The sequence below is a fragment of the Micropterus salmoides genome, unplaced genomic scaffold, assembly GCF_014851395.1.
Source record: "Micropterus salmoides isolate LMB-PRFRI ecotype aquatic unplaced genomic scaffold, ASM1485139v1 Ms_hic_scaffold_17, whole genome shotgun sequence".
NCBI lineage: Eukaryota > Metazoa > Chordata > Actinopteri > Centrarchiformes > Centrarchidae > Micropterus > Micropterus salmoides.
Genome location: NW_024040817.1, coordinates 1,560,037 through 1,572,346, shown reverse-complemented (window position 1 = coordinate 1,572,346; position 12,310 = coordinate 1,560,037). Strand labels below are relative to the sequence as shown.

General features: G+C 40.4%; 1 protein-coding gene across 1 annotated transcript in view; it reads left to right on the top strand.

The window, feature by feature from the left end:
• Positions 1 to 971: 971 nt before the first annotated feature.
• LOC119907939 (F-actin-uncapping protein LRRC16A) overlaps positions 972 to 12,310 on the top strand; it is a 39,372-nt gene continuing 28,033 nt past the window's right edge. Inside the window, exons 1-3 of the mRNA XM_038725645.1 lie at positions 972 to 1,399; positions 5,238 to 5,335; positions 11,148 to 11,198. Coding sequence (XP_038581573.1) covers positions 1,360 to 1,399; positions 5,238 to 5,335; positions 11,148 to 11,198 — 189 coding nt within the window. The 5' untranslated portion in view covers positions 972 to 1,359. The remainder of the gene's footprint in view (positions 1,400 to 5,237; positions 5,336 to 11,147; positions 11,199 to 12,310) is intronic.

The window sequence follows — 12,310 nt, the reverse complement described above, 5'->3', positions numbered from 1 at the left end:
GCTTACAGTCCTGCAGGATTCTCCTTCTACAAACATCTGATGGTAATATTGTTGTATGAGATGTTTTTATAATGATTTGTGTCTCTTATTTAATAAGCACTTATTTTAAAATTATGTGAGAAATTGGGATTTTGGACAAACTTTCTTCAAATGAAAATTCACCGATCCCGCCACAAGGGCATTGGAGTTCTACTGAATGTGTGATACCTTCACCATCATCATATCTTGAATGTGATCTAAAAGACTTTGACTGTGGAATAATTGTTGGTGCCAGAGGGGGTGTCCCCAAGGGTAACACGGGGTGTCCCTGAACCTGTAACCACTAGTCCTGGAGGCCTCCTATACCACAGAGGAGAGCTCACTTTGTTAATCTCCGCCTCTCAGTCGTGACAGACAAAGTTTGCAATGCACTGATTCATAATGCATTAAGTCATAGTTACATACTGAAGTAAAAGCAGAAATACAACAAAAATGTTATGTAAAAGTAGGCAATGTAGGCCTATTTACAGTAGCCTATCAAAATTAAAAGTATTATGCAAAATAAGTGGCCCACGTGAATGCGATATCTCTGATGCATCATTTGTAAATAGCATTTTCCAGTTCTTGAAACTCAACTGTGTAGTTTATAAGAAATATGTTGTTGGTTAATCGCATGTTTTGTGTGTAAAATAATTTGAAAAGTAATTTCAATAAATGTTTGATGTACAGTGTGCAATATCCCCCTTTAAATGTAGTAAAGTAAAAAGTCGCTAATAAAATTAAAATTCTCAAGAAAAGGACCTCAAAACTGTAATTAAATTCCGTTCTTGGGGAAATGTTACTTCCAATCCACCACTGTTAATGTCAAACGACAGGGGGACGGTAAGTGAAGGTAAATGACCACCAGGTGTCACAGCTCTCCCACTTTTAGCAGAAAAAAAACAAACTTCTTTTCCTGGACAGCCGAAGGAAAGGAGGGATCACTGAAGTGTGCGTGAAAGAAGAAGCGTGCTTGCGTGAGTTGTTGCCAAACACACACCGACTGTCTTCACTTTTGGATGTAAGTGTCCTGCTGAAACCACTTTCAAATCAAAGTTTGTACCCCGCCTGTCACCTACAGCCAGTGTAGCCTACTGCAGAGGTAATGTGCGCGTGTGTGCGTGAGATTGCGGTGCGTGGAGAGGCATGTAGGAAAGGATGCAGACAGTAACAGTTAGGTAGGCAGGGTGTCGACAGGTGACCAGTGAGGAAAACGGGACTACACCTTCACAGCAGTTTGTCGCGTCCTCCGGTGGAAACAGCCGCTTTTCTCCTCGCTTTGACCCGCTTCTCCTGTCCTCATCGCCGGACTCCACTTCGGTGTTTACCTCGGCAGAAGAAATGTCGGAGGAAAAAACGGATATTCCCAATGAACTATTAGGTAAGAAAACCATTACTGTCTACGAGATGGCTCAACTTCTAGCCAACTGACTCACACTGTGGCCTTGTTTTTGTTTGTCTCAGGACAAACCAGTAAATTAAACACTTGTATTATATCTCAGGTAAATTTAGTTCACGACGAAATCACTGAAAACTCGACATAAACTCATTAATAACTCATATTAGCGATATTATAGTCGCATAGGGCGTGATACATAAAAAATATACTGTAAGTTTTAACAAACTCATTATTAAACCACAAGTCACTTTAGGAATACAAAGCAGATAACGTTAGGAGCTTTAATTTTCTTTTAAGTTTCTCGTGGGAATATATTATAGAAATGCTGAAGTGATACTACAGAAGGGAACAACTACCATAAAGTTCAATAAAAAATGTATAGTGTCTAAGTGCATTACACATACTAATGATTTTTCCTCTTATTAACTGGTGGCTCTATTCCTGTTATTTGTATATTTCTGCATTCCTGTTCAGTAAAGAGCTGTTTTCATGGCTTGAGGGCAAGGCTGGCTACCTGTTTGTCCTCTGCCACTTCCTTATCTGAAGCAGGGGAGAGAGAAGGCTTTGGGAAAGGGGTGTGTCCTGTGAAATTCCTTTTGGATTGTGAGATATTATCAACACAGGCTGTCCGGATGACTGAGCGAGTGTCAAGAAGGAAGAGGGGAAAAAAACACCGTAAATCACTGCAGTTTTGCTGGACAAAGCAGCCTAAGCTGTTGACTTTAAATGAAACATGGCACTGATACAGCCAGGATGGCTGAAAATCTGTGCTGGCATGGCTAATCAAGGCTCTTAGGAGTTTGACCTACATTGACTTTTGGAGGGTGATATTTTGGGCCGATGTCCTGATATTTACGCACCTGTGTAATGTCATGGTGCCCTTAAATCTTCCTCAAAGCTAAAACAAAAAACACATTTTGTTAAAGAGACATACATGTAGACTTCTTTTTATTAGAAATCAAAAGCAAACCCAGTACTGGGTGGTAAGGCTGACTCACAACCCCGTGCTCTCTGTTATGTTGTCTGCAGCACCAGTCTCACCCCGTATGTCACTGGACTGACGAATGAATGAGGCTTTTTGTTGCCATCTCCTGATTTTGGTTTTAAAAGGACATACTGACCTGATGCTGCTCATCAGCAGCATTTGGAAACTAAACGAAGAGGTTATCAGTTCCTTTTTTGTAATTAAAGAATTAGAAAAGTGATGTGTTGCAAAGGGGTGTGCCTTTGAATCTGGCCTTTGGTCGAGTTGTGAAACATTAAGACACCACCCACACTAATGCCAGTGTAACGCCAAAGCAAAGTGAGTTAATCACCAGTTGTGATGACTTGATCAAACTCAGCAATGAGATAGTGAACCCATACTGTAAGTTGTGGAAAAACAGCCAGCAAATATCATAACAAGCTTTAAGAGCAGGTGACATCTTTAAATTATGGCTGCAACTAATGATTCTTTTCATACTCAATTAATCGTTTCATCTAAAAATAGTGAAATATGCCCATCCTGAAATTCTGGAGCTCAAAGTGACTTCAAGTAATCTTCAGATTACTTATTTTGTAAGTAAACTATGCAGCATAACACAAAGAAAAGCAGCACATTCTGACATTTAAGAAGCTAGAATATAAAAATATTTGACATTTGCTTAAAAAAAATACTCAAACAACTCCATTGATCTTCAAAATAGTTGCAGATACATTTTCTGTTTCTCGTTTCAGCTATACTTTAGATTGTGTGTAGTCTGACCAACAAAGCTGTTCATAAGTCTTGTATTATCCAATCTTGTGAGATCAGAGTCAGATTCAGGTCTCAAGTCCGCACACCTCAAAGATATCCAGTAAATGAGCAAACGTTGATCATTTTTGCTTGATTAATGGCTTAAACAATTCAACTAATTATCAGAGTGATTGCTTCAGCAGTACTTTAGAACAGTGGGTTGTCGTTACAAATACCTACTGTGTGAGAAAGCTATCGCAAATCCACAGCAGTTCAAATTCTAGTTAATATCCCATGTGGTGGAATGATACGGCCATTAAGACATTTTAGAATATTTCACTCAGTTACAGCAAATGGAAAAGATCACTGCGCGATTGGTATACTGCTAATGTGTTAGAGCAGTCAGACAGAAACTTTTATTAAACATGTCGCAGGTCATTATACTATAAAGTAATTTGTCAGCTGGGAACTCCTTGGTTTTGTTTGAGTGAATTGCTTGGCCGGAGGGAGAAGTCCATGTGTTTTTGATCAGCCTGCGCGCTGCTGCTTCGTGCTGTAATGTTTTCATCCTCCACATGACATCATCATGTGTCTGGTCAGAGAGAGGAGGAGGACAGCATGAGGTCATGAAGGCGGGCCCAAGCTCTCATACTCATTAATACTCTCTCTTTGCCGTGTACACACACTCCGGGACTCTTCTTCTATATTCTAGCTTCACTTTACTTGCTTCATCTTAATGCCTTCTGGGTTTCTGTCTCTCCCTTCACCTCTTTTGTCTTTCACACTCTCTTTCTGTCTGTCTGTTGCTCAGTAATCTCTATAACTCTTACTCCTTCACCCTCCTCATCTTCCTCCGTCTGTCTCCGGAATTCCCCACCACTGCCAAAAAAGATCACCATACCTCCACCAGACATTTGGCTCAGAGTAAAGACGGATCCAAATGAATGCAGGAACATTCAAATCTATCTGGACAGAAAGAAATGTTTTGTCTCGTGCAAGACACACTATGGATGGTAGACTATACTTTTCCCAGTACATTTAAACTGTGTAATATAGTGGCATCACAGTTTTATGTCAAGTCATATGCCTCCATCATGGAGGTCTGATGGAGAACATGCTGTGAAGGTCCCATTGTAGAAAAGAGCTTTAAGTCCATCTTTGCTTACATACATACAACCGCCGAAGTTTATAAGAAAGAAATCTAGGTAGCATTTTCCAAATGTGAGCTTCTACATAATGCAAATCTAAATCGGCTTTCAGTTATTCATCATCATTGAAATAGATAGATAAGAATGCAGAATAGAAATAGATGGTTAGAAATGTGAAGTGAGTTGACTGAACAAGGGGCACAAGCTTCCTACAGCTTTTAAAAACACTTTTTAATAGAAATCATCTACAGTTATCTCTACAACACCTTTTAGGATTTCCAGGAGACTCGAGAAAGTGTTTGAGATCATTTCTGTGACTGTAAAGGTTTTTAGAAAGCTGCTTATCGAAGTAATTGTTTCATATATCTCTACAACAGAGGTAGCTGAGTGCAGTGTTATAATGATCAGTAGTCAAAACGGACTTTTATGTTTGATATCAAGTTAAAGGTTACTGTAAAGTTCCCCAAAAAATCCCCTATTTCTGTCCCGTCTCACTGTTTAATGTTTGTTGTCTTTGTTCTCAATTCAATAATGAAAATTGAGGAACAAGAAAGGAGTAGATTATGCCACTGACATAGCACATAGCAAGTTCTGATCTAAGAGCAGCCAGATTCCACTTACGAAACTATGAATACTGCACAAGTTGCTTGTTTAGACTCATACTTATGAATATAGTCAACATCACCGCATGTTAAGGCTCCAAGAAAAACCACATTGCATGCTGTAAATAATGCTTTGGATAGCATAAGAGGTGTGGCGACCAGTTCTGTTTCTGGTACTGCTAGCTCTGTGCTGCAGAAATGCTAAACAGGATTTAAATGGGGCCTCAGGCAATCAGAGCTCTCATCTGAAACTCCTGTATCCATTGTGTAATATGTTGTAATTTGATACATCCAGGTGCTGAGGTGTTAATTGTCAGGTGTCGTGTAACCTTGTCCCCCGACCCTGTCTGTTGTAGAGAGTGTGCGGGAGGCGGTGGGTCGGAGGGTGAAGCTGATCCTGAAGCTCAAAGTCCAGCAGGAGGTCAAAGGTGACAAGGTGGAGAACCGAGTGCTGGTAAGTGACAGCTGGTCAGTTTTTTCTTCTAAGTACTGCAAATGCATAATGAATACATTTTTCTGTATTATTTTCTGTCCTTGTTTTGGCATGTCTGGCAGTGTTTTTTGACATTTTTCACCATTTTCTGACATTTTATAGACCAAACAACAAATCGATTAATTGACAATGACAATAATTAATTGTTAGATGCAGTCAAGTCATAAGCTCTGAAAAAATTGCTGCCCAGCTTCCACAGAAAAGTTGGGGGCCTAGTTGATTTGTTATGTGTATTAGTCATTTAATTGCTCCTTAAGTGAAAAAGAATCCAAGACACTGGATTGGTGTGGGCATGTTGCTACAGGTCCAGGTGAGAAGATAAAATTAGCAACAGAAAGTCACTACAGAACAGAATATACTCCTTTGAGGCAGATTTTAATCCCGTAGAAAGGTAATTCTGCAGTAGTAATTTGTTTGACTGTAGAATAATAACACAATTAGCACACAAGGCTGCCCCGAAGACCCCGAGTCAACTTGCATATTGTCATTCAAATTGATGCACTTTTGTTTTGTTGCTGCATCGTTAAACGGAGAGCAGCGTGACTCCGGGCAGCTTCTTGCTGGTTCCCTGCACACCAAATCCTGTGGAAATAATATACTATTCAGGTGTTTGAGACCTCTGATTTTGGATTGGGCCAGCTACTGAATACTGATCATTTTCAGTTATTTGTGACTCTCCCAAAAACATCTTTTCACAGCCATTCCTTTTGTAAAAGAACTTTTTTGCAGGAGTCCAGTATTGATAGGACTTTTTTTCCCTTTGATGTGTATGTCTGGGACTTCTGCTGAGCTAAGCACTGAGTTTTTGGTTGACCTCAGAAAGGCGGCATGTGGTTGTTAAAAATTTTGAATGATTGCGGCAGCTACAGTAGCTCTGCTCTGTGAGTCATGATCTGCTGGTAAGTGTCTGTCTGTGAATATCAGACCACTGCTTCCTTGTTTTACAGATACAGTGCTTCACAAATCTACTTGACAAACTAGGGCTGCGCGATTTATATAATCGCAATCGTGATGTCCTCATGTGCAATTACATAACCGCAAAAAGTGTGCGAATTAATAATACAGAAAAGGTGTGTGTGACACTCTCTTCTCTGTGCTGCAGTCCGCTCATTATCTCCGCCTACACCGGGGTCTTGCATGTGCGGTAGCGGAAGCGAGACAGAAGAAAACTGGGAGAAGATAAGGAAGGTTTGGGTTTGGCCATTTAACGTTAGCCGTGTCTGTGCATTTTGTTGTTCAACATTTCACAGAGCCGACGTGCTTGTCAGTCACTTTTCGTCAACTGACCAATCACAGCCTAGATGGGGCGGGAAATAAACAAATGTTTGATTATTTTGATTGATTATTGACAAGTTAGTACTGAGCATTAACAAATTACAGACCGATGCTTGCACAAGGATTAAATAAATTAAAAACAACCCACAGAAATAAAACCGCTGTAAGTGGATATAATATTCAACAAGTGGTAAAAAAGTATACTATTAAGTGGAATTCTAATGAATGTAGTATTTAATATATTATTGTTATACTAACAGTAAACTATTTACAAACATTATACTCTGTATTTAATACACTCATGTACAGTTCCTCCTCCAGGTTGTTGATAGAGACTCTGCATTAGACAGATGCACATTGAGCGGGAGCCAGTGTGCCAATATTTGATGCCTCTGGCTGCCTCCTCCGTAGAGCAACACGCTCCCCTTGTTCTGTTTTACATCTGTTTTACTTGTTATTGTTATAAATATTGTTTATTATTGAACTCACAATGAGAAAAAGACATTTCAAAATGTCAGTATAGTACAAATCCCAATATTGTGCACAATAATTGCAATATGAATTTTTCTCCAAATCGTGCAGCCCAATGACAAACTGATAGGATCTGGACTTCTACTGTCTTCCTCACAAGATTTTGAGACCTGGCTGCAGGTGTTTTCTCTCATTGAGCATCAGTGAGGTCAGCCACTGTTTCAGGCTTATTTCACAAAAGAGATTTGGGAGCTCTGTTTAAACGCAGATCACAAATGGTAGCGGCCTCTGCAGATAAATTAGTGAGTCCGTCAGAGCTCTTGCATGCTCATGCATGGGTCAAAAGTGTTGCAAATCACAGGTTGCATTTTTGGTGAAATAAGGCCCTGGCTCTCATTCAGCATTCCTTCACCCCAGAGGTGTTGGATGGGGTTAAGGTCAGGGCTCTGTGTAGGCCAGGCCAAGTTCTTCACACCAAACTGTTTTTTTTATTTTTTTTATGTAGCTGGCTTTGTGCACGAGGGCATTGTCATGTTGAAACAGGAAAGAGACAAACACAAATGGTTTCTACAAAGTTGAACACACACTATTGTCCAAAATATCATAAAGATTTCCCTTGGTTTGATTTAAGGAGCCCAGCCCAAACCATGGATAACAGCCCCAGATCCAAAGTATGAAATAGTTTGTGGACAGAGGTTTTCGCAATGAATCTGGAGGCTTCCCATTAGTTCTTGTTGGCCCAACCTCCAGCAAATGCTGCTCCTTCTATCCTCAGTGTTCTTTTGTTTGTTAATCATGAACAACATAACAAACAATAACTTACTGAGTTGACTTGCTTGACTGAATCCAGAAGTGTTAAATGTGGCTGATCACGTAACTAGTCCTGCCAAGAGTCCTCCTATTTTAAAAAGTTTTAGTATAATTTCAACACAACATTGCAGATATAATAGAAGATGATGTCTTCTATGAAGATAATGGACTTGCAAGGGCACAAAGTTAAGAAAGAGGTATTTGGTTTCTTGTAACTGCAGGTATGTGAACTCACCTCAGCTCTCTCTGTGGGAGTAGTGTGTGAATAAAGCTTACAAAAAAGGCTCATAGATATCTGGAACAGTCTGTTTAAAGCACACTCATCCATCCTGTCAGCCTTAACCCAGTAAGTGCAATTAAACACATTTTGTATTTCTATTTTTTTCACATTTCTTTTCCTTTGACCACATACCACAGCTCTGCAGAATGTGACTGCCACTCCTGTCAGGACTTGACTGAAGCAACCCACTCATATAGCCACAGGGTGTGGGGACACACACATACACACACACACATACACACACACACACACATACACACTGGGGCGTGCACATACACACCACATTCCACAGCTGTAGACCAGCAGATTAGAAACCTATGCTATAATTTCTTGAAATGAGGCAAAACACACTGTTTCATGGTAGTGTTTCAGGCAGGTTTGTTTTGTTTAAAGTTAAATGAAGCCCAGATTGTTTCCTGAACCACGTCACAAGACAAATAAATCAGTAAATCTGTCAGAGGAAGGCAAACCGCTGAGAAGGAAAGTGTCTCTGAGCCAAAAAGGAGCAAGCTCAGCTGAAACATCATCAAAGTTATGAAAACACTCCAATATGAAGTATTATCATGATGTGGCCCATTTTGCTGTCATTAGCCTCAATCTGACCCAAGTGGCAACCACCACACCTGTTGAAGCTCGTTACAAAACACCTTAAGATGCAAAAGGAGTGAAAAGCCCCAGAATTCCCCTTTTCAGGCTTTGGGCTCAAAAATGTGTGTTTGTAACTATTTCAAATCTATTGGTAGGCCATTTAAACAAACTAGCGCTTTGCTGCTTTGTGCCTTTTTAATTTGGCACACATAACAACAAATGCAGCTTTTGCCTTCTGGAGCTGCAACCGATGATTAGATTCATCTGATTATTATTTAATAATTCATAAAATGTCTGAAATTAGAGAAAAATTCCCATCACAATTCTCCAGAGCCCAAGTTAAACACATGCACTGTATTTCACAGTTGTGACTTGTAGTGACTAAATCCTAATGGAAAATTATTGTCTACTTCACCAAGACTTAAAAGTTGTCAAAATATTTAATTAATACTCTGCTTGTTGCTGCTGTTTTATTATCAGCTGGTACAGATTCCATGTCATACCTGCAGCCTCATATGTGGTGGTACATTTACACCAACAACATCACATTTTCATTAAGAAGTAAAATATTTGGGGTCATTCCCTTTATTAAATGCATGCAAACTCCTCACCTTTTGTCGAAATTCGCCGTAACCAATGGTCACTCCTAATTGACCCTTCCCAGCTGACATGGAGAGGAGAAAAAATCACTTGTGCGTAGAGAGGGAGAACGAGAGAGATAAAGGCAAACCTACACATCAGATTCATCCAGATTGTGGTTATCCAAAAAATGTTAAATCTGGAGCAACTGGACTTGGTTGTAGATGACGTCAAGTTGCCCTCAATTAAACCTTTCTTGTAAACAGCTACAGGTATGATGGAGAAAGTTATGCATTGTTAAGTTTTGGAACTTCAAAAACAGCTTTTGCTGTGCGACCTATGGGTAACCCAACAAACACATTGTGCCTGTTATTGTTCAATCCATGGTCTACAGTGTTATCAGTACATCGCCTGAATCAAAGAAATCCTCATGGTCCAGATCGTCACCCATCTGTTTTCTGTTATCTGGTCTTATGGTCTTATGTGGACTCCCTCACCTGCTCACTCACACAAATCAACTTGCACTCACATCTGTAAAACACATGGATCGGGATGTTTCCAGACTTTATAAACTGAAAACGGGTTGTTCAGAGTGTCAGATCTCTTAACACTCACTTCCAACCCACAGGCAGGTTAATTTCTTTTCACTCAGACTCCCGTCAGTCAGAGAGGACCTCCTATCTTATTGGCTGGTCTCTTACCTTGAGCAGGCGTGACCTGGAGTAACCTCCCTCTCCTGTGGAGGGTTTCTGCACAAACCACTGCTGGCTCAGCCTCCTAATGACTACTGCTCGCTTTACTTCCCTCCCTCTCTTTCTTTCTTTTTCTGAAAATCTAATTGCAGTGAAAATGTGATTATAAGGACCATTTAACTTGCACTATTTCAAGTAAGCAAACGTCTTGCCCAGTTGAGATGAAAATAAGCTAATTTCTACTAATTTTGTCATTTAGAAACACACTGGTATTGGCTAAGCAAGCAGCCATAATGTGCACTCACTGTCTGCCAGAATAGAAGTTCAACACGTGGTGAAAGATAATATACAGTATTATCCCGCTCAGTGAAAAACTCTCTACAGAAGCCTTTGCCAGCTTTTCTGCAAGTGAAGCTGTTTTTTTTTTGTTAGACCTTCTGACCTCACCGCCTTTCAGCCTCATAGAAAAATGCACAGTTTATTTATCTACAACACTGCATCCAAGGGATAACATGTTAAATTGAGAACACAAAAAAAGTATTTTAAAGTCAACAATACCCAGCCCAATAATTCACTCAGAAGATCCGAATTGGGTTTATCTTCCATCCCCAGAGACAATAATTTCTTGTAGGTGTTGTGGAGCTGTGTCAAGTCAAGCCTCAAGTCTTGAGGAACAACTGAAAAATCACACAAAATCAAAAAAGAGCGTTTAACATTTAGTTGCAAGTTCGAAGCAATGTAGTGTTTTTAGTACATCACTACTCCTGGGTTTGATCCTAACACATCTCTGTTTGGTTACATGGATCAAAGCGGGTACTGACTGTGTTTATATGTTGCCTAATCGGAACATCAGACCATTAAATTGATTACAAAGATTAGTTTAGAGATGGCACACATACTTTATTTATGGGTCACCAAGTCAAGTCTCCCCAGCTTTTTGCTTTATGCCTCCATAAGTACTTATTTGTGTGACTTGAGCCTGTCTCAAATTCAAGTCTCAAGTCCAAAGCTCTGTTATTTATTGAGAAGCTCCCTCTGCCTGTTTTGCTGTCTAATATGTCTCTATCACTGTCCTCAGGCCTTGGCATCACATCGAGTCTATCTGTTGACAGCGCGGGTTCCTTCCAAGGTTAGTAAATCTGTGTGTCACTATCCTCCTAGTTTTTTTTTCTGTGCTCATTTTCTTCTACTCTTCCAATTTGTTCTCCTGTTTCTCTAATCTGTATCTTTCTCTTCTCCTTCCTTTGCCCCGGCTGCTCCTCGTCTTTCTCCTCTTGGGGAATGTTTCTTATTTGGTCATTAGAGACATGCTGCTGCTTGTTCCTCCAGAGTCAAGGTTTATCTTTTCTGTTTTTGTCTGGTTTTAAATTCTACATCGACAGAGGCCACCTCAAGTCCTAGCACATTCCTAACACTGAAACTCTCTCAAACACACACATTTACATTTACTCATTTGGCAGACGCTTTTATCAAGAGCCAATGACATTTGAGGAACAACATACAGTCATTAACAGAGCATAAAATACAGCCCGAGATCTACAACTGACAATACATATTAATAAAAGCAGCAATAAATACTGGTAAGAGCAAATAGCACATATCGCATCAATGGGGTAAATACCTAGGGAAAGAAGTTAGAGTTAACAAAGTGCAATCAATACAAGGTAATTGTAAGGGGATAGAAGAAGAAGAGCACAGGAAGTGCATGTTAGAGGTTAGGAGTTATAAGAGGGGTTATGTTATAAGAGGAAGTGTTCTCGGAAGAGATGAGTTTTCAAGAGCTTCTTGAAATTAGAGAGGGACGCCCCGGGTCTGATGGCGTGTGGTAGCTCGTTCCACCATCGTGGTGTCATAGATGAGAACAGCCGGGACTGTGATTGCTTTGTGTTTGAAGGGATGGCAGAGCCAGGCGGCGTTCGTTGGAGGAGCGTAGCGGCCGAGAAGGAACGTAAACTTGGATTATGGAGTTTAGGTAGATGGTGCAGACCCAGTAGTCACTCTGTATGCAAGCATTAGTGACTTGAATCTGATTCTGGAGGCCACGGGGAGCCACTGGAGGTCACACAGCAATGGAGTGACATGCGTCCTTTTGGGCTGATCAAAAAAGCAGACGCTGCTGCGTTCTGAACCATTTGTAAGGGTTTCACCGCACAAGCTGGGAGACCTGCTAGGAGAGCATTGCAATAGTTGAGGCAAGAGGTAACCATAGTCTGTACCAGAAGCTTCTCTGGGCATATTGAG